The sequence below is a fragment of the Patella vulgata genome, chromosome 3 (assembly GCF_932274485.2).
Source record: "Patella vulgata chromosome 3, xgPatVulg1.2, whole genome shotgun sequence".
Lineage (NCBI taxonomy): Eukaryota > Metazoa > Mollusca > Gastropoda > Patellidae > Patella > Patella vulgata.
In genome coordinates this window covers 24,979,470-25,002,821 of record NC_065881.2, presented here as the reverse complement: position 1 = coordinate 25,002,821, position 23,352 = coordinate 24,979,470, and the positions used below count along the sequence as shown (strand labels likewise).

Sequence of the window (23,352 nt, the reverse complement as noted above, 5' to 3'; positions counted from 1 at the left end):
TTGTTTGTTATTCTGCGCTCTCTGTATGTAGTGTTTTGACTGATGTGCAGCGTATAATACAACTTTAGAATGAGCTTATAATGTTAGGATGACCCACCATAAATAAATATCTCCATATATCTCGACAATTTCGCCACAAACTTTATATATATGCCAAGCCTCAAATCAGTTTCACACAATTATAGTCACTAAATAAACGATCATGTTGTACTTAATAAGCTATGACCATTAATCATCTATAAATAATAGACTGAAAACTGGTTCCATGTGTCGTCCATAACGTCCAGACACTTTTGAGTAAAAGATAGGTTACGTGCCCTTGTTTTGAAATTAGTCTCGCTTAACCAGTCTATCGACCATTCTACGTCTGATTGACAGGTCGGGATAATCAAGACTACTTTTTTACGAAACATAACAGAAAGCTAGAACAAGAAATTGAATTTAGAAATGAGCACGTTAGCTAGCTCAACAATTGTTTTAAGAACCTTGTAAAAGTAAAATGAAACTACTGCTAGTATCATGTTCCTGTCTAACCCGAGTGTTTCAGAGATATTATTTGTACTAAACCAAAAGATGCCGCTCTTAACGGTACAGTTAATGATAAAGCGATTTAAAAAATGAAACGAATGTAATTTCTAAATCTGCTGTAATAACCAAGAATCTTAATTTTACTGCTATTCAAAATCGTCAACAATAAATTTTTTACGGCTGTAATAGTTGATAGATTTGTAGAGAATTGCACGTGCCATGGCTATTTATAGTATCATACTGTCAGAAAGTTGGCCTCGACACGGCGAATGTGCACGCTTCAGTGGTAGTCTCGAACTATCAGCGGTTGACTGTATTTCTGTAGGTGCATGGGTCACCCTAATAATGTATTTATTTTACTTTATGTTGTAGATAGTGAAGGTTCATATGAAGTACAGTTTGTAACATTGAGTGGTTATATGAGATTACAGTTGGTGGAGACACCACCCATCAAAGACCACCTGTCATCTCCATCCTCTCCTCCTCCTAATACTTCTAACTATCTGGTGTACACTGGATGTCATCTTCAGGAGGAAAACATTAAAAACTGGTTAAGATCCTGTAGAATACAGGTATAATATTTGCAATTCCTCCTTTGACATGCTTCTTTCAAAATAATTTCTAATTAATGATTTTTTTTTTTTTTTTTAAGTCAAAAAGGATTTTGTAAAAAAGACTAAAACATTTTGTTTTTTGGTTTTTTTTTTAAATGAAGCCCAGGATATCCAGTGACTATTCAAAATGAATATACAAGCTGACCTTGTATTACTCTCGAAAATTATCTGTTGTCTAGTAGCCATTCGCAAATACAAGAACAGCCACATAGTTTAGCTGATTTCACTTTTTAAAATGTCTGTTGTTTTATTTTCTTAACAATAATATGTAAGTAAATATAATATTGTTTTTAAAACCATGAATATATAGTAGATCTAACCTTTATCATGTAGCTAAAAAAGAAAGATTTATTAACCAGGCAAGATCTTACCAAAGATGAAATTAATGAGATTCATGTAAGTTCAAAATAATTTGTTTTTGAAAAACCTGTTCTATATTAATAACATATTAAACATAGTTTAACTATTTTTACCCTCTAATCCCTGCTTGTGTTCTCTTTTCCCTTCACTTCTTTTTTTTTTCTTGTGTGGACAGTTAGTTTGTGACTGGAATAAGCCAATTCTTGACCAAAACTTGAAAATACTTACTGGAAACCATGGGTTGTTCTAGACTTAATAGTCAAACTTAATAGGTCAATAAGGTGTAAGATCCCATGTTTTGGGCTAATGTCAACTGATAAGTGATGAATCGAGAGAACAATTTACAAACTTAACTAAAGTTAGGGCAATTACAGAAATAGATAGGTACAAGTATTAAGGTTTGAAACTAAATGGTTTTATTTGACACCCTCAGTACATTATATTTCTGTAGTAATATTTAATTTTAAAAGAATTGATGTTGTCTTGTTCCAATCTGTGTATTGTTTGTTTTATACTGTTTTGTAGAAGAATAATCATCTTCGACAGTTACCATCTGGCTGGTTTTACAATGGTTCACAGTTTATCAGTTTAACTGGTGAAAAAACATATCAACATCCTAGTATCCTTTATATATGCCACATTTAATGTTGACTATATTGTCTTCACCCCTGTTCTTTCATTTTTCCTTAATTTCATGTGATTAGAGTTCTTGTTGGATCATAAGAAAGAATCATATCGAAATTCAGAATTTATTTACCGGTAGTACAAATCGTGGAATTATCTCCCTGTATTCAAACTTATGATTTTAAAATTTGACAGCCCCCCTTTTCATTTTTTAAGATATACCTGTTCCATTAGTCATTTATTCAAATATGTTCTTGGTCTTTAAAATGTGCTGAAATAAAATTTAATGGTTTGGGTGTTCTTGTTTTTAAATCTATCTGACCTTAACAACTAATCAGATTTAGAAGATTTTATCGAGGAATATGTTAAAATGAAAAACCAAGAAATTTTAGAGCACAACCAAAAAATAGAATCTGAGAAATTTGTGGATCTGTTTGAATAATTCAGTTTTACATTTTCAGTAAAATAAAGGGATCAGAATTTGGTTTAGTCCATCAGTTTGAAACCAAATATGTTAAATATGTCCGTCCAGTATAATTCTATATCATGAATTATGTGTCCATTCTGTTACATTCCTAATAGAATTACTAGATGTCCATACTTTCATCAGCCATATAGAAATATAATATATAGTAATGCGTTTACAGTCAATACAGAATTACTAGATGTCCATATAGAATTACTAGAAGTCCATACTGCTGAGAGCAATAAAGAATTACTAGGTTTTTATACTGTCCATATAATATTAATGATTGCCAATATTTTTTCTATCTATACACAATTACTAAATGTCCATTTGCAATATGAAATTACTAGATATATCTTTAGTCCATATAACATTACAGAATTCCAATATTGTTACTTAGTACAATTACTGGATGCCCAGTTAAAATCCATATGGCATTACTGTTGCACATATCCATACTGTTATAATCCATATAAAATTACTACATGTCCATACTGTTACAATCCATATGGAATTACTACATGTCCATACTGTTTTAATCTATATGGAATTACTAGACATCCAAACTGTTATCAGTATTATTTACATGTTCTTTAAATTGAGTATTTCGACTTCTCCTAACTTCAGTATGAGGTATATGCTATCTACAAGTTTCACAATTACTGACCAGTTTATTTGACCAATAGTGCTAACTGCTTGTTTTTGTTTAATATTACTTTACTTTTTATAATTGCTTACATTTTTCTGTTAATATATCTTTTTTGGTTGTTTAATACATTATCAATAAAATTAATTTAAATTATTTAAATATTTTGTTTGTGTTCATTGTCTTCTTTGTTGTATCTTAGTTATTGACATGGGGCCATATTACCAGCCTATCTTGTGGGCTATGTTTTTACATATCAACAGATAACTTGGATCTTGGCAACATTAATGACAGTCAATGAAAAAAACTTTGTGTGGCTACCTTTGGTTCTGTTAACACAATATAAAACTGATTCGTTTATGAAACAAACTAAAGTTTACTTTATTATAGCAAATTTATTTATAAAAAATAAAAAGAAAAGAGAGAATTTGTAATAGGAGAGATACTTGTCGACTGGATGCATTATTTCCATTTTTAGGTAATCCACTTTGGTAAACACCCCCTGTAAAAAAAACATAACTGAAATATAAACCATTAGTAGACACTTTCTCCTATAAATAACACTGGTAGATCTTCATGTGTTGTTTTTTGTCCATTTCATGATCTTCAGATGGGTTATTGTCCAGAAATAGTATTGGCTATCTGCTTATATTCAAATCCGGCCATTTTTGAATTCGTTAAATAAATGTCTAGATCCGCTCAATGATTATTGATGATATAGGGTCTTTTAGCAATTCCTAACAGAGAAGATTAGTTTTTGCATGACAACTGAGGGAAGATACCTACTTTTGATGTATTTGTTTATTTAGAAGTTTTACATTTTCGTTTTATATTTGTATTCAACCCCTATTCCTGTGGTCTTATCCCTGTAATTACCTTAAACCTAGTAGCCTCAAGGGCTAAACCATAGTTAATTATAATTAGTGTCAGGCATCGAGCTGATTATGATACTTTTAAATACAATTGGCTGTTAATTTTAGAAGTTTACTTACTATATACAACTACTTTTCTTATTGCCAGTTGTATGACAGCATTGAAACCCAGATACAGACGCACACTTGAGTATCCATAAATCATTTTAAAACAATAATTGGTTAAAAATCATATAAACTTACCTATACAACACTGTATATTGATGGTACCCCGACATAAATTTTTTTCATATCCACCAGGGCATGCGCTACTTGTGTACTGACAAACACCTCCCCGGGCTTCACACCAACTATCTGAATTCTGAGCTGAAATTAAAGAAAGCCAACGACATTATAAGGTTATATGCAGATGACACACCAATATTGGACAGATTCAAGTCCACACAGGTTACCTTCAATAAAATAACCAATTGTACAATTGCTGTAAACTCCTGGATAACAAATAGCATGCTGAAGTTGATCGATGATAAGACAAGTCATGTTATTTGGCACCAACAACAAATTCAGAACATAAGTCAAAAGTCAGTAAAATCGCGGACTCCACGATCAAATTGGTTGATATTGGTGTTTATGTTGATTCAGAACTCAGCATGGAGACACGAGTAAATCAAACATGCAAGACTTGCTTCTTTCACTTGAAGTCCTTACTTCAAATCCGCATTTTGATAACAAAAGATGCAGCACAAGCACTGTTTTGATCTTTAATCTTATACAGACTCGACTACTGCAGCTAGAATGGTGTGCCAATCTAGTTGGCCTATATATAGTAATTAATAATTATACATATACAACCATAGTTAGAATTTTTAATAATAGGCAACATTAGAGAGACTAACCAAAATTATACATAAAATAGACGATAAAATATTAATTGATCGAGTTTAAAATCTGTTTGACATATCTATAAACTTATGGACCTGGTTAAAAATATATGTGTTAACGTCAAGACTAGTTTGTGTAACCAAATAAAAGACAGTTTATATTTTTAAAATCATGTTGTAATTTGTCTATGGTTTCTGTTCGTGCATTTGAATGTAAGGAACATAGCAGAAGTTAATGGTCGGGATCTTCAAATATATGACCGCAGAGGCACGCGGGACTGTCGGCAACATGTCTTGGGAATTTGTGACCCTGCAGGTCAGAGCATCGAAGTCGTAATTTGCAATGAATTATTTGAGGTTTCCGCTGACCGTTATAATAAAACGAAGGGACTTTAATATCATATTTGGATAGATGATCGGAGAAAATTTTCAGAGTTCTAGAATTCCTTGCAGGAGTACTGAGTTTATTCCACTCTCTTATGCTGGATGGGATAACTGATTTAGCAAAAATGTCAGTACGGCATCGAATTTCTTTTAATTTGTTTTCATTACGAAGGGAATATTTGTTTGTAGGTTCAAGGTTTACGAGATTCTTAAGATAAGGAGGGGTTAGGTTATTGATGATTTTGTAAAGTAGTTTTAATTTATGTCGATTTCGTCTCTCTTTGAGTGGAATAAACCCAGTCAATCAAGGGCCACAATCCATGAAGTTACGGTCCGATACATGCCAATATCGAAAGGAACCGAGATCTTTGGGAGATAGACCTATATTTCAAGTTTCGTCAAAATCGGATAAAAATTGTGACCTGTAGAGTGTCCACAAACAAAATGTGAACGGACACGCGGACACACACACCGACGACAATAAACGTCCACATGAAAATGTGGGCGTATAAACCTAGATAATGTATAGGGAATTTGCTGAAAAGTTTCAGTCAAATTGGTCCACTATGAACCGAGAATTTAGAGATTGAATTTTAGGCCTCGCCTCGAAAATCATTACTAAAGCTTTTATTCTTCTTTGGTTCTAGTGTTATCTGTACGGTGGCTGATAAGGGACATGAAAAATAATATAATTTGTTTTTTGTAATTTTCACCCAAGTCAATTTTAATATAATTTGTTTTTTTGTAATTTTCACCCAAGTCAATTTTAATATAATTTTTTTTTTTTATAATTTTCACCCAAGTCAATTTTAATATAATTTGTTTTTTTATAATTTTCACCCAAGAATTTCCACCCAGCGCGTGACGTCATCTCAATTAGCCTCGTTTCCATTGTAAAAAGTAGGGGATATTTGATTTTTAAGTGTTATTAAAATCACCTAATGAAACTGACGAAGAAACAAATGACAAAATGAAATGAAGTTCACATTCATCGATTTATTCCAAATGATCGTTAGACTAAGTAAGGCACAGACTGACCATTATAAGGGTAAAATGATACCCGGGGTCAAACAGCAAAGTTACCACAGCATCACAACCAAGTCAGTAACGGGTAAATCCTCCTCTGTTTGCCAAACAAGCATTGATCCGACGTGGCATACTCCTAATGAGACGTCTAAGGTCATTTTGGTCCAGATTGTCCCATTCCTGTTGCAACGCAGCAGCAAGTTCTTGGACATTGGCAGGACGTTGTTGACGTTGACGTAACCTCTGTCCAAGCATGTCCCAGACATGCTCGATGGGGGAGAGGTCGGGACTCAGTGCTGGCCAAGGTAATGTGGTGATGTTCTGTTGTTGGAGGTAACCTGTAACGATCCTGGCCCTGTGACATCTTGCGTTGTCATCCTGGAAGATGAAACGGCGGCCATGACGTCGTGCGAACGGCACAACATGGACTGCCAAGATGTTGTCCCGGTAGTACTGGCCTGTAACACGCCCTGCAACAACATGTAAAGCCGTTCTTCCAGCAACAGTGATGCCTCCCCACACCATAACAGAACCACCCCCAAATCGATCATGTCTGATGACGTTAACGTCTTGGAAGCGCTCGTTTCGACGACGCCACACCCTCCTACGTCTGTCCAAAAAATCAACAGTGAACCTTGACTCATCTGAAAACATCACATTGTTTCAGCGTCGATTATCCCAGTGTTGACGATCCCTACACCAACGACGTCTTGCCTGAATGTGATGATCTCTCAAACAAGGGATCACGCGAGGACGTCGGGCGCGAAGGTGACCCCTATGCAGTCGATTCCGAATCGTCTGGCCACTCACTCTCACACCAGTGTCTGTTTGAAGACGAGCGCTGATCTGATTTGCTGTGATGACACGATTTCTCAAGGCCAGGGTACGGATAAATCGATCCTGGGCTTGAGTTGTCGCCCTTGGTCGACCTGAGCGTGGCCTGTCCTGTACAGATTGTGTATCACGGTATCTGGACCATAGCCTGCTTATGACAGACTGAGAAACATTCATCGTCCGCGCCACAACCGCCTGTGTTGTGCCGATCTGTAGCATGCCAAGGCCACGTAACCTTTCATTTTGGGTAAGCCGACGCATATCAAAATTTGTTTTCTGGTCACTAAAACAATTAAACTGATGTTTCCACCCTGGAATTCAATGCCACAATGACTGTAACACTCAAAGTCAGAGTCGTGCAAATCTTGGGTTGGACCCCCATGATGATCCCAAGCATCACCTGCATTCCATGCGGTAGCTATTGGTGCGTTTGGGCGTCACATGTAACTGGAAATGTTTCTTCTGTTAGGTTCTATAGTGACTTTTTTCGTAGTCATTTGCATATTTTAGTATTATGCCCCCAAAATCAAATATCCCCTACTTTTTTTGAATAGTATATATGGTTCTCAAACTGTAATTAGCAGATTGCAATGTATTATGTTTTACCTTATATCAAATAGATATTTTTATACGCCCACATTTTTATATGGACGTATATTGTCGTCACCCCTGTCCGTCCGGACGTCCATCCATAATTTGTTTGTGGACACTATACAGGTCACAATTCTTATCCGATTTTGGCGAGACTTGAAATATAGGTTTATCCCCAAAAGATCTAGGTTCCTTTCGATATTGGCATGTATCGGAGTGAAACTTCATGAATTATGGCCCCTGATTGTACGAAAAGTCACTTTTTTTTAGCGTGTGGACACTCTAGAGGTCACAATTATCATCTGGTTTCTTTCGATATTCGCGCTTATCGGATCTTAACTTTCTGAATTACGACCCTTGATTGTACGAAAAATCTCGTTTTTAGCTTGTGGTCCCTCTAGAGGTCACAATTTGTATCCGATTTTAAAAAAAAACGTTTGAATATATCACCGTTACTGATGATTGAGTTCGAATTTTCTGAAAATCTGATCGAAACTGCCGGACAAAATGGTCGCCCCTCGTACGCGAACTTTGAGAGAGTGAGAGAGAGAGAGAGAGAGAGTTTAACGTCCACTCGACACAAACTAGGTCATTAGTGTTTTGGAAACGAGGCTAATTGAGATGACGTCACGCGCTGGGTGGAAATTCTTGTATGAAAATTATAAAAATCAAATTATATTAAAATTGACTTGGGTGAAAATAATAAAAAAACAAATTATATTAAAATTGACTTGGGTGAAAATTATAAAAAAACAAATTATATTAAAATTGACTTGGGTGGAAATTAAAATTGACTTGGGTGAAAATTAAAATTGACTTGGGAGAAAATTATAAAAAACAAATTATATTAAAATTGTCTTGGGTGAAAATTATAAAAAACAAATTATATTAAAATTGACTTGGGTGAAAATTAAAATTGACTTGGGTGAAAATTATAAAAAAACAAATTATATTATTTTTCATGTCCCTTATCAGCCACCGTATATCTGGAAGTTTTCTCCCTTTTTTTCTGATAGGAGACTTTATTCCTATTCATTTATAGATTCTACATCAGAATCAGATTAACATGGTAATTCCGAATAAGAATTTTTCCAAAATGGTGCCTTCGGAATTTTTTCAGCAATTCCTGCAATATCAGGAATAAATCATTTTTAAACTAAAATTATTAAATTCTTTCTTAGTATATTATTTATTTCTGAAGTTCTTTGACCAAATAACATACTTTTTATGGAATAACAATTACTATGGTTTATTTCAACAGGATTTCACATGTCGTTATCAAACAAATACACACAAATAGATAAAATAAAATGAGAAAATATGAATATAATATATACAAACATCCTTATTGGTTTAGTTTACTTAACATTTTGAAAAAGAAAGAAAAAGGTTTATTCACTTACCTTGAATCCATAGTTGTAGTAAAGATGTAAAAAATCTTTGAATAATATCAATTTTAGCACAGAAATAGCAAAAAGACGTCTTATACTAATTCTAAAACTTGAAATGTGACAAAACAATAGATGTAACGTCATCCATTTCATAATCCCGTCGTTTTAATTGTGACGTCATAATGGGTAAACTTCGCATTTATAGCTGTTTACTACCTTATTCTCCAGATATCATATTTGTCTTATACGTGCAATGATACCTTTTATAAATTAATTTACATCTTATACATTTGTCAGTATACTTCCAGACTGCCATAACGGTATTGTTGTTTTGATAAAGCCGTACGACATTGGCGGTTGTGTTTACTGGTCATACATACTTCAAGGATAGGTTGCGAGGCAACGAAACACACGCCCACAGCAGCTAAATCGTCCGGCAGTCAACAAGTGTTGTCGCATATTTTTACTTTTTTCGGTAATGAAACATTTATAATACACTAAAATCTGATTAAGAGTAACAACTCATGAAGTAATTATCTGAAAACCATTAGAATTTGTTTGGTTTTTATAAAGTTCTGCCCCATGCTAACATTTGGTATACGAAACTTTTAATATTATGGATTTAGCTGTTCAAGTCATAAAAATTCATTGAAAATCAATATACTTGTTCGTCTCAAGATCTTAAACTCTATGTATCAATCTGAAGTCAATCGGATGATAACTTTAGCCTCTAGAGCATCACAAGATTTTTCAAAGTGATCAAGGGCCATAACTCTGACAGTAAATATCTGAAATCGCTGAAAATCAATAGGCCTCTTCGTCTCATGACCTTAAACACTGTGTATAAATTTAAAGTCAATCGGATATTAACTTTGGTCTCTAGAGCGTCCACAAGATTTTTAAAGTGATCAAGGACCATAACTCTGGCAGTAATTATCGAAAATCGCTGAAAATAAATAGACTTCTTCGTCTCACGACCTTAAACACTGTGTATCAATTTAAAGTCAATCGGATATTAACTTTAGCATCTAGAGCGTCCACAAGATTTTTCAAAGTGATCAAGGGCCATAACTCTGACAGTAATTATCTGAAATCGCTGAAAATCAATAGGCCTCTTCGTCTCATGACCTTAAACACTGTGTATAAATTTAAAGTCAATCGGATATTAACTTTAGCCTCTAGAGCGTCCACAAGCAATTGTGGACGCCGGACCGACGGACGGACCGACGACAATATACGACCACATTTCAATATGGGCGTATAAAAAGTACAATAGATACTGTATAAATCTATCTATACTAATATTTGTGACTGTCGTTTGTCTGTCTGTTTGTCTGTTCGGGGTTGGCGGCTACACTAGGTCTTCCCGAGTCTGAAATTTGGGGTATAGGGGTAGCTCCGACCGGGGAGTAACATAGGCCAGGTGGCGTTAGTCTACCACTTCCGGTTTCGGGGTTATGACCCCCGAGCGAAGCCGGGCATTCTTCTAGTATATACATATTTACACTAAACTACTCCAATGTAGCACCACCCACACAGGATTATTTATGTGGTTAAAAGTTGCACTAATTTCTCTGATCGATTTATGTGAAGGAGTGGGATACATGAATTCCCTACGGAACTACAATGGGTGTAAAAAGTTAAGAAAACTTACATGTTGAGCCTACAGTGTATTTACTGACGCAACACTTCCTTTCAACTGCACCAGAACATTTTGCCCCGATATATCTGCCGTTATTACATCTTTGTGCTGCATACTGACATCGTCCATCAGCGGCATGACATTCATGGTCACCCTCTGGCAAATGATATAAAGAAATATTTATAATCATGTTGGCTAAATCAGTGTAAACCTAATAGAAAACTAAACTAAATCCTCATCTTCATTAGCCCATATGGGAGCAGAACAGTAGGACGTTAAACCCCATTTCAGAAAACTAAACCTGGCCTAGTTCACCAAGAAACGGATAAATAATACTAGTGATTTGAAAGTTAAATGCTCTGTTATTGCATTAAGTGTGCATTTAATTAATAACTATAATACCGTAATAACATTAGTGACCGGGAAATCTAACTATAGAACCATAGACCTTTATGATAGATCCCTTGTCTGGGCGTACTCGCTGGGTTTTAGCTTGTAGTCGCATGACTTTAAAATAAAACCGGAACTACCCACATGACTTTAAAGTAAAACCATAACTTCTTACCCATATTATCAGAAACTATGCAGCAACGTCTTACATCTGAACTGGCACATAATCCTGCTATGGAAGTACCTTGACATGGTGTATTGTTGAACTGACAAACTCCACCTTTACGTGCCAAACATCTAGCGTCATTCGTTACTATAACAGACACAATTATTTTAGTTTAGACAAAAATGTTAAGAATGGCTATCATGGGTCAATATTGAATTCTAATTCGTGTTTTTAATTTCAAATATTATGGAAAATATTGAGTTAGAGACTTAGCTCCTTTAATTTTGCAAGAACTAAATCTGTCTATGAGGAGCCTCGTTTTTTGTTACTTTATCAACGAGTGTTGATATTTTTTGATATGAAAAAAGACGAGTAGTAGATTTTATTTATCACCCAACCCCTTCTTACATGCACAAATAGATAAATATAATTCTTTGCTGTAGATTTCACTTTTACTAAACATTACGGCGTAGTGAAACATCAATTTTGACAGCAATTCAACCATTGCAAAGTCCTTTTTATTGACCCAGTGTTTTCATCAAGGTCATTTGAATAACAGTAGTTCATTTTTAATAAAAAAAATTACTTTTAATAAGAAATGAACTGTTCTTTGAAAATAAAAAAAAGTAGTTCCTTTTCAACTGACCAATCAAATTCATGTAAAGCGATATCTCCTAAGGAGATATCACAGTAGATTATGAAATATATCACACAAACGATATCTACTGTAGAATGTATTATTGGGTGATAAAGCAGTGTTGCAATGGCTAGATCTATTTCTTAGATTTCGTCAAGGTCGCTGAGATGTAAATAAGGTTATTAGTGCACGCAATTGTTGGCGAGATCGTAGGTTAGGGTTGGGGCAAGCGTTAGGGCTAGGTCCAGGGATTAGCACTAGCCCTGTTTACATCTCGTGACTCTTGACCAAACTTTAACCTTGTGAAATAGATCTAACCACGTCGCAATATCCTGTAAGGGAGAAAAGAAAGACTCAATTTACCTGCTTGACATAAATCAAGAAATAATAAAATTGTAGCCCAGAATAATATCATATTTTCAAATAATCCTTCAAATCAAATACTCGTATCTCAATGTTTTTAAACCGTTTTGGGTATTCAGCAAAAATGAATTAAAAACCCAGTCTGATCACAGTCACAGTTAATTCCTTAAACTTAAAACACCATACAAACCAGTGTTCATATTATTTGCTTAAAGTCTCGTCAACATAATACTCTAGTCACTTTTAGACTAACATATTATTATAATTTTTACGCCTGCAATGCTATAGAGATGTTTATCCGCACAGCAACTTGCCCGCCTACTTCGAATTCGAACTGCCAAAAAGAAGTCTACCGTGTATTCAATTCACAATGATAAAATTGTCACTCCAGTATCCTTCAGTTTTAACAAATGTCACTAGGTAAATTCACTGAGTGCACCAGGTAATAAATCTTGATGATGACAAATCCAGTCATATTAAACCGTATATATTTAGTTTTTTTTAGCAAATAATGAAATACAGTTTGAAAGCCTGGCACGAGTGTATAAACGAATACTAAAGTATAAGGAGAGGACAAAACTGATGCACAGTGTTAATGTAAGGTGAGATGTCATGTGAATTTAGTTTATTAATAAATCAACCTGGTGTCACATTGTATAAATTTAAAGCGACTACCCAAATTAACAGTAGTCTACGTTCTTGTTTGACCCACTTTAAGCAAGTGTTGAACAATACATGTAAACCAGGAGAGTTAAGTGAGAGGGACGCAATGACGAGCTTTGTCTCGTGGTTTTGGGTTTCGCCTCCCCCCCCACCCCCCATTTGAGTCAAACATATACCGTGGGTCAGATGCTACAGATCGACTCTAGCATATTCCACACGTCCCTATGTTATCCGGTGGCACTGGGAAGGCCTTCCACCTCCCCCCTCTCCCGCACACACATAATATAAATAGTTTTGGGGGGGTCAGGACGGGTCTTGTTCCTCATGCAAAATCAAAGGTCACCAGGCCCTTGATGTAAACGTTGTACATGTATTCAGAAGTAGACCAGACGCGAACAGGTGCACGTCCAAAACCAGTTAATGACAAATAGTGACCGGGTTTTGTAGGAAGATTAACCGTGTCATTTTGATAGACACCACACGTCTATCATTATGAATTTCGTTTTGGATGCTTTGACCTGTGTCACTCAGGTCAGTTTTGTTACCGAGCGCTACAGTTTGTAACGAATGTCATGAACGTGGCAAGGTATGCCAAGTCTTCCTATAGTATAAGGGCCAGGCACCATGTGCCATATACCCGTCTTGTGGGTGTTCACGTTGATAACTGCTTGATGCACATTTTGGCATGTTGCATTGTCTGGAAATGTATCATGTTATTTAATGCATTGGGTCTTATTGGTGTAGAAATAATATATATATATAGTTTACTTAAAAGAAATGGAACGAAATTAAATGGAACGAAATGAAATAAAATAGGGTTTTAATCCCTACTGTTCTGCTCCGACTTAGCTATTGAAGATACGCCATAAAGTCACCCCCGTAGCCAGCCGACCATAGTTCTAAAATACCTACTGTTTGTAATAGACAGCAGTCAGGGATCACCACGTGGAGTATTGATTTGGGAATGTGGCACCTTGCACCTAGTCTCATATTATTGGTTATGTTCTGACATCTATCTGCCATATATTTTGTACTGACTTGCCCAATAACACACTGTCGTGGGGTCCCTGTCTTGTCACTATGTTCATTGTTCAGAGTTCGCTAGGGAACGATTTTCTGGGCTGAAAAACGCGATTGCAGCCGTCTAATTTCAAAATTGTCCGGGGGAGGAGGAGCAGTGACGGGTCATGGCTAGGGAAACAGAGGCAAATGCTTTGGGCCCGGGCTCTGAAGGAGCCTGGCTATTTGGTGACAAAGAAACAATAAGAAAGACCCATTTCCCCAAAATCGTGAAACATAGTGGCCTTTTTTCGACGAATTCTGAAATTATTTGTTAGGGGGACCCCGAAGGGAATCAGTCAGAAGAAAAAAATATGATATCAACGATTCCACGTTGGGTGGGTTAGCAGCGGGAAGTTGATATCAGAAATATTTCCATAACCCGAAACCCGAAATATTATTTCTGGCTGATAGGTCTTGTAAATTGCCCAATATTTCCGTCGGGCCCCCGCTTCTCACTCAACCAGCTCGCTTGACAAGAATCGCAAACCGATATCATAGGGTCCGGACTGGCAGTGGGACCCCCTTCCCACTTACCTGCACTCTGCGATAGCTTTTTCTGCTATGACTGCACGTCCAAGATATACTCCACAGACCACCATTTCAGGTCGTAATTTCAAAAGAATTCTGGAGGTGGAGGACTCCAAGCCCCCCTAAACTCCGAGAAGAGATACCCCTCCCCCCCTCCGCCATAAGATGTCCTCTTGCACCCCGGCACCCACCTTCGTCCGTTGCGAGCCCCCTCCCCCCCAAAAAAAGTCCACTGCCCCGTCGCAGTAGGCGCTGCGCCGCGGCTGCGGCTTACTCTTATATCGAATTCCAATTATCAAGGGTTTTTATACGTGTATGCAAATTTGTACACGGAACCTCTGTTCTTTTATCCCATCCGAACAATATAATTTAGTAATCAAAATAGTGTCATGTAAAAAAGACATCGGGATCGTATACAGGTGTGTGGTGACACTATGTCACGTGTGTGTCTGTATCTTTCCCTATAATCTTGTAATCTGCTTCAATCTTATCATTTCTGTTTTAGTTTTTTTTTAGGAAATGTCTTCTCAATTATATACGATAGCCGTTGTTTTAACAGGTTTTTTTTTTGGACTACGGGGCCCTCGGTTGATTGGTAAGAATCGTTACATTACATCGTTTGATGGAGTTATTTCCCTTTATTATCTAATTAACCAAAAGGTAAGATGTTTCTAATTGTCTCTGACAGTGGCGGACTGGATCTGAAAATATTGGTTGCCATGAGACTTAATGGGGGCCCACCTACCAATACAATTCTATCATTTAATTTTTAAAATGAATAAATTAAATTTTGAAAAAATATGGTAGTGGAAACAAAAAGATGTAATTAGAATTTTCCCGAGTTTGTTTTCTTTAGTAATTACAGTTTACAAGTACTGTAAATATAGTTTTAATTATGTTTTTCAAATTTCTAAATAATTGTTGGATATTTTCAAATAGTTTACTTGTACTGCACATTATACACATTAACAGATAGTTCAAAAGTACAAATGTATATTTCAAGCAGTCCACTATTATTAAGATCAAGCAGTCCATTATATTGGTCTGAAAAGATGATATGTTTTGACGATACAAAATACTAAATATATCACGCTAAATACGTAGATTAAATCAAATACATTGCATGTTGAGTACATTACTGAGAACCTACTAGTAGTACCTAAATTTTTCATGAATTTGTTGTATTAAGCTTATTTATATAATTTAACCCCTTCTCTATTTTGTTGGGGGATGGATGGCTGAATGGTTAGCACGTGCGCGCTGTATCATAAAGTCTGTCATTGAGTCAACTGTGACAAGGAGACCTCGTGGGTCTCCTTCGGGTCCTCCGGTTTCATCCCACTGCTAAAGACCCCTACGCGCAAATGAATTATGGAAATAAAATTGAACCATATGTTATTCCCGAAATTGCCTACTTTGTGTCGAGTGGATGTTAAACCCCATCCCTCTCTCTCTCTCTCTCTCTCTATTTTGTAAATGAAGGGGTTAAATATGCAAGTCAAAACAATAAATTCAGGAAAAATATATATATATATGTTGTTGTTTTCAGCGACACTGATCTTAGAAAAGAGGAAAGTAAACCTTGAACTAGATTTTGGGCCGAATACTTGACCCCAGTCTTATTAGGTTAGGTAGGCGAAACTCACTCCTTGTCACGTACAAGAGTGGGATGAAAAAAAACCGCTATTTGAATCGATGACAGACCTTAATATCTAAATGGCACGAGTTAGATCATTCGACCATCCAACCGTCGGTTTCTTTTGGAAATGAATATAGTGCAAATACCATAGCATACTGAATGAAATATTGAGTGAATGTCGATTAACCTGGTTCAGTTTATTTCTATATAAAGCTATATTATAATATTTACCTACTAATTGTCTCTCACGGCAAAAGCAAATTCATTTGAAATTCGACACTGGATACAAATATTACAAAAAGGGCGGATCCGGTGGATGCCCCCCCCCCCCCCCATATTCATATATGCCAAAACAATCGCCAAATAACAAATAGGGCGGACATAGTCATAAGCAATACATTTTCGCATCGCTGTTTGACGTCGAACGATATGCTAGTCGAAGGACAGCCCCCCCCCCCCCGCGCACACACCTCCAAAAATGGCAGATATAGTCGTTAAGCAATACATTTTTGCAACGCCTTGTTCGACCCCACACACCCACCTCACCCTCCACGCCCATGGCAGGTCCGTTCGCACTATGTAGAGCTGAAAGATTATAATAAAACACGTTATTAGCCTAATGATTGTTGTTGAGATTCGTCTGGATTGTTCAATATTTATATACACCTACCAGGTACATTTTTTTTTTGTTATAATAAAATGGCATCATAAGATAAATAATACGGATGTTTTGTTCATACAGAGACTGTTGTTTATCTGATCGTCGGTCTGATCAGTTATTTTATTCTCCGCCCGTACTGGATTATATATCTGGTAAGTTAAAGGAGCTAAATCACTAACATTTGGGACCTAGAAATTGACACAAATGGGCCGCAACGCATATAATAATGTAATATGAATGTATATAAACTGATTTACATTCAATCGTTTCCGTTTTTACTCTAATTTCAAATCAGTTATGTTCGACGAAATACGCCAGAAGTCTTAATCGTATTTATTGCGCATACTCTCCAGATAAGAAAATGGCGTCACCGTTTGACATGACTTCTGGAATATTTCTAGCTTCGTTCTTCAGGTCCCTTGTTACAAATGATGCTAAAACGCAATTATGGTACACCATTCGTGTACCAATGGTAAAATTTTTATTTTGTCTTAAATATTGGATATCAGAAGCCCACCATTTCCCGGTAAGATCACAACATCAATGTTGATTTAAATTGACAAATAATTTGTGTTTTCAATGTTCAAGACTTTGGTTGATATTGAGCTAGAGACTTGGCTACTTTAACATCAACTATCGTAAACAGTTAATTAGCCTAGTCGATCTAGCACTGAAACTGCTCAAGTTGAAAATGTATTGTAATGTAAAAGGTTGAAAATGTATTGTGATATGTAAGATATGTTGTGATGTGTATTGTGATGTGTTATATTGAATATATATTGTAATGTGTTATATTGAATATATATTGTAATGTGTAATATATTACATAAAATGAATAATACTAAATGTGGAATATATTGCATAAAATGTGGAATATATTGCATACATTGTGTACTATATTACATAAAATATGTAATATATTGCATAAAATGTGTAATTTTGAATATGTAATGTAATATAAAATGTGTAATTTAAAATATGGGATGAAATTGGGTCACTGCTTACTTTCTGTGCTAATGGGACTAATAAAAGAAATAATCAGATAATTGACACACAATAAACTGCCTTTTTACCACTCAAACTAAAATGAAATGAAACAATGTTTTGGCACGTCAGCACCAACTGGGACATATTGCACCAAAAATGGTGTTCTTTATTCATCGAATACATGAACGGCCAGTTCAGTCAATCTGGCTCAATGGCGATAACGGGATTGTTGTCTTTGACGGACTTTTTCTCCCATAGCAGCGGATGTGTATTTAGATATAATTGATCAATTAAAATCGTTAAGTGTGTAATCATATAACTGAACAACTAAATCAATAATCGATTAGTTCGATATTAATACTATTTAGTTCAAGACACTGTAAACAAAACAGCTTATTGGTGGTTTGTAATTATATCTCTCTACTTTAGAACTAAACCAGCGGCTGCCAGGCAGGATACGCCCATATTTTTCAAGAGATGGATAGAGAACAAGCTAAACAAGAAGCGATTTTTCGTAACTTCAAGGGCCATAATCCAGGAAGGTACGATCAGATATGTGCGAATATCGACAGGAACCAAGATCTTTGGGTTATAAACATGTATTTCAAGTTTCATTAAAATCGGATCAAAATTGGTGGCCATTTTTTCTGGCAGTTTTAGTCCGATTTTCACGAAATTCGAACTTAACCAACATTACGCTTACGGTGTAACGGTGAAATATTTGAACGTTTTTGTAAATCAGATAATAATTGTGACCTCTAGAGGGACCACAAGCTAAACACAGGATTTTCGTACAATCAGGGGCCATAATTCAGTAAATTATGATCCGATACATGCCAATATCGAAAGGAACCGAGATTTTAAAGAGATAAATCTATATTTCAAGTTTCGTTGAAATCGGATACAAATTGTGACCTGTAGAGTGTCCACAAACAATTGTGGATGGACGGGCGGACAGGCGCGACGACAATATACGTCCACATGAAAATGTGGGCGTATAAAAACCGTAATTAGTCATAAAACGACCCTGGGAACCATTCGATTAGAAGTTCAATTGTAATGTTTTTACAGCGTCTAGTTTCTGATTAAAGGTCTAACTTCTATTGATTAATTTACCCGTTGGCATTTTAACATTTCCAACGATTTATATTTCTTTTTATAAATATTACAAATAATAATTGAGCCAAATTAATATGTATAGATTACAACAACAAAGAGGCTTTAATATCTTATATCAGAAAATTAGAAGAGGCCAAGGGCAAACCGAGCTTGTGTTTCTTTTATATTCTTTGTGTGACGCAAAAAAGGCATAGTTAAATGCAGCGCCGGATTAATCAGTTGCGCATCTGAGGACTACATCTGCTAAGGGCAGTGATAGGGCCGAGGCCCTCCATCGGATTTGCAAAGTATTTTTTTAGCGGAGAAGTGTATCAAGAAAACGCATTAAAAGCCTCTTTAGTGCAATAATTTGGTTAGAACTTGTTGTGCTACTACTAGGAGGTGTAACCAAGGTAACTTTGAACCCATTTGTATTCGAGTTTTGAACCCAGAATCTTTCAAAAATGCCGTTGGTAATCTACAAACGTACCCATTATTGCCGGTGAATCGAGGAACGTTTATATTTCGACGTTCAGTCCCGAGTCTATAATTTTTTGATAATTTGGTGTGTATGATATGTACAGTTTCTGGATCGGACTGGGATAAAGAGTTTTGCGGGGGTTGTAAACGTTATGATCCTTTTATGCAAGTCTGGAGGCAGTTTGTTTTCACCATGTATCATACATCAGCCGCAACTTAGGTGTTTGATTAGGCATGTACCCTGCCGGGGATCATCGCATAGAAGAAATGGCGGCCACAGATGACGTTACGACCTTCGCGAATATGACTCTTCGTATCATCAAGGTCTCCCCATTTATCACTAACCGACTTTAAATTAATTAGATTTGTTGTAGTTATATTCATATATGTGGAATAATACTGCCTAAGTTCTGGTCACTTGTGTTAGGTTGAGGGGGGGGGGGGCACATGCTCAAGACCCCCCCCCCCCCCCCACCATGGTTAATCCGGCGCTGGTTAAATACAGTATTGAAAGTATACTATTCAAAAAAAGTAGGGGATATTTGATTTTTAAGTGTTATTAAAGTCACCTAATGAAACTGACGAAGAAACAAATGACAAAATGAAATGAAGTTCACATTCATCGATTTATTCCAAATGATCGTTAGACTAAGTAAGGCACAGACTGACCATTATAAGGGTAAAATGATACCCGGGGTCAAACAGCAAAGTTACCACAGCATCACAACCAAGTCAGTAACGGGTAAATCCTCCTCTGTTTGCCAAACAAGCATTGATCCGACGTGGCATACTCCTAATGAGACATCTAAGGTCATTTTGGTCCAGATTGTCCCATTCCTGTTGCAACGCAGCAGCAAGTTCTTGGACATTGGCAGGACGTTGTTGACGTTGACGTAACCTCTGTCCAAGCATGTCCCAGACATGCTCGATGGGGGAGAGGTCGGAACTCAGTGCTGGCCAAGGTAATGTGGTGATGTTCTGTTGTTGGAGGTAACCTGTAACGATCCTGGCCCTGTGACATCTTGCGTTGTCATCCTGGAAGATGAAACGGCGGCCATGACGTCGTGCGAACGGCACAACATGGACTGGCAAGATGTTGTCCCGGTAGTACTGGCCTGTAACACGCCCTGCAACAACATGTAAAGCCGTTCTTCCAGCAACAGTGATGCCTCCCCACACCATAACAGAACCACCCCCAAATCGATCATGTCTGATGACGTTAACGTCTTGGAAGCGCTCGTTTCGACGACGCCACACCCTCCTACGTCTGTCAAAAAAATCAACAGTGAACCTTGACTCATCTGAAAACATCACATTGCTCCAGCGTCGATTATCCCAGTGTTGACGATCCCTACACCAACGACGTCTTGCCTGAATGTGATGATCTCTCAAACAAGGGATCACGCGAGTACGTCGGGCGCGAAGGTGACCCCTATGCAGTCGATTCCGAATCGTCTGGCCACTCACTCTCACACCAGTGTCTGTTTGAAGACGAGCGCTGATCTGATTTGCTGTGATGACACGATTTCTCAAGGCCAAGGTACGGATAAAGCGATCCTGGGCTTGAGTTGTCGCCCTTGGTCGACCTGAGCGTGGTCTGTCCTGTACAGATTGTGTATCACGGTATCTGGACCATAGCCTGCTTATGACAGACTGAGAAACATTCATCGTCCGCGCCACAACCGCCTGTGTTGTGCCGATCTGTAGCATGCCAAGGGCACGTAACCTTTCATTTTGGGTAAGCCGACGCATATCAAAATTTGTTTTCTGGTCACTAAAACAATTAAACTGATGTTTCCACCCTGGAATTCAATGCCACAATGACTGTAACATTCAAAGTCAGAGTCGTGCAAATCTTGGGTTGGACCCCCATGATGATCCCAAGCATCACCTGCATTCCATGCGGTAGCTATTGGTGCGTTTGGGCGTCACATGTAACTGGAAATGTTTCTTCTGTTAGGTTCTATAGTGACTTTTTTCGTAGTCATTTGCATATTTTAGTATTATGCCCCCAAAATCAAATATCCCCTACTTTTTTTGAATAGTATATTACAAAACCATTCGGATGAAGCACGGCTACGCAACCAATATTTTTGTGTGCACTTGTCAGCGCTATCCCGAGTGCAAGCTAATAATAAATCAAGAATCTGTGTTCAAAAGCATCCACGATTAACCCAATTGTGACAAGTTCTCTGTGAATAATTTATGTCTAGGCTTGATGAAAAGAAACTTAATAACAGCATAAGTTTTACGATCAACCAATACGTTATTAGCTGTGCGAACTCTTCTGAAGACGGGTCCACGTTAAGACCTTTATGGGCACTAGGTACCGAAAGGGAACAAACTTTAACATGTATTCTGAAATTAAAATAATTTTTTTGTTGATAATTTCATTGTTTTGGGGGACCCGTCTCTGTGGATCCTGATTCAGCTGCACTCTTTTCACCGTAGTAAATCGGGAACGGAATAATAACCCTGTGGTGCACCACCCACACCTTCCATTGGTGCCATAAGCATGTGATTGTTTAGCTTTATGGTTGATCTAGAGCTTTTCTATTATTTTGGCTATAAAGTAATCTATGATGGATGGCCAGGGGTTTAAAGTGCTGCTATCAATTCTTTTATTGACTCAACCAAACGATTATATGTGACCGAGGAGGAGAAGGATCGTCTGGAGTGACGAGTAGAATCTCCACAAGACATTTAATCATATATTCTTATTGGCAAATCAAATAATCTGCGTTATTCAAATACATACAGCGCATTCTTTAACTTTTTTAGTGACAATACCGTCATTCTAAATCTCGAAAAACTCAGAAGACCTTTACTTCTGTCAACTAGAGATTCGATCAAAACAAATCGCCGGAAGCCAATCTAAACAAAATCGCTGACAGTAGTCTGGAAGGTAACAAAGCTTAAATAGAAAAAAAAACAAAAAAAAACCATCTGCCCGAAGACTCGGCTCAATCTCTCAACGGACTGCATAAACACGATAATCATTTTTAAAATATTGGTATATCATTATTTAACAATGTGGATACATACATGCTTAATATTTATACACTCGACACACCGGATACAGTTAGAGTTATCTATCCTGTTTGTTAAATATGGAGATACATTAATTATAAGTTAAAGGGATAATGTCACATTTGCGAAGATTTTAACAAAATTTAACAGCATTTCTGAATCTACGGCAACAACGAGAATGGGCAAAGACCCCCAAGAAGTTATATCCTCTTTAAAAGCTTTCGACAATGGATGATTCATTGCCATCATAACTCAATGCCAGATTAACATGCCTCACTGCCGGGTTCTAACGTTTTTAATATGATGGAATATATATGGACATCTCCCTTTCTATACTGGAGGCTCCTTTTTATTTGCATTTGTTGGTCACACCCATCTAATTAATATAGCAATTTAAAAGTAAAAGGTTCGACAAATACAACATGCGTTTAGGTCTACTGTGTACATGGACTAAGATATTGACAATGATATATAGCTACATATTATAGATATATCATATTACCCGTAGTATCAATCATCTAATTACACCCAATAACAAACATTGAATTGTGTATTGATTCAATCGATTAATCGGATCATATTCACAACTATCTTCTATAATTATGCAACAGCTTTGCGACTTTTGCAATTACTACTGTCAACTAATTAAAACAATTATCACAAATTATACAAAAATATGCAGAGAAGGTGAGGAAGGCAACTATCTGATTTAAACATAATATACCCTTCAAAAAAAGTAGGGGATATTCAGAAACAATACAAAACTGCAGAAATGCACTGCTGTTTTTA

The 23,352-nt window shown here is 36.6% G+C and overlaps 1 protein-coding gene and 1 long non-coding RNA gene across 2 annotated transcripts in view; one reads left to right on the top strand and one right to left on the bottom strand.

Moving 5' to 3' along the window:
* Positions 1 to 3,400, top strand: part of LOC126814765 (dynein axonemal assembly factor 9) — a 71,799-nt gene extending 68,399 nt beyond the window's left edge. The window contains exons 35-38 of the mRNA XM_050540128.2: positions 901 to 1,100; positions 1,476 to 1,538; positions 2,028 to 2,121; positions 2,465 to 3,400. Coding sequence (XP_050396085.2) covers positions 901 to 1,100; positions 1,476 to 1,538; positions 2,028 to 2,121; positions 2,465 to 2,568 — 461 coding nt within the window. The 3' untranslated portion in view covers positions 2,569 to 3,400. The remainder of the gene's footprint in view (positions 1 to 900; positions 1,101 to 1,475; positions 1,539 to 2,027; positions 2,122 to 2,464) is intronic.
* A 213-nt stretch (positions 3,401 to 3,613) lies between these two features.
* Positions 3,614 to 12,931, bottom strand: LOC126814792 (uncharacterized). The gene is made up of 5 exons (XR_007677755.2): positions 12,416 to 12,931; positions 11,425 to 11,562; positions 10,872 to 11,015; positions 4,354 to 4,476; positions 3,614 to 3,740 (listed from the first exon to the last, which is right to left on the bottom strand). It is a non-coding gene; the product is annotated as an uncharacterized LOC126814792 (long non-coding RNA).
* Between the last annotated feature and the right edge of the window lie 10,421 nt (positions 12,932 to 23,352).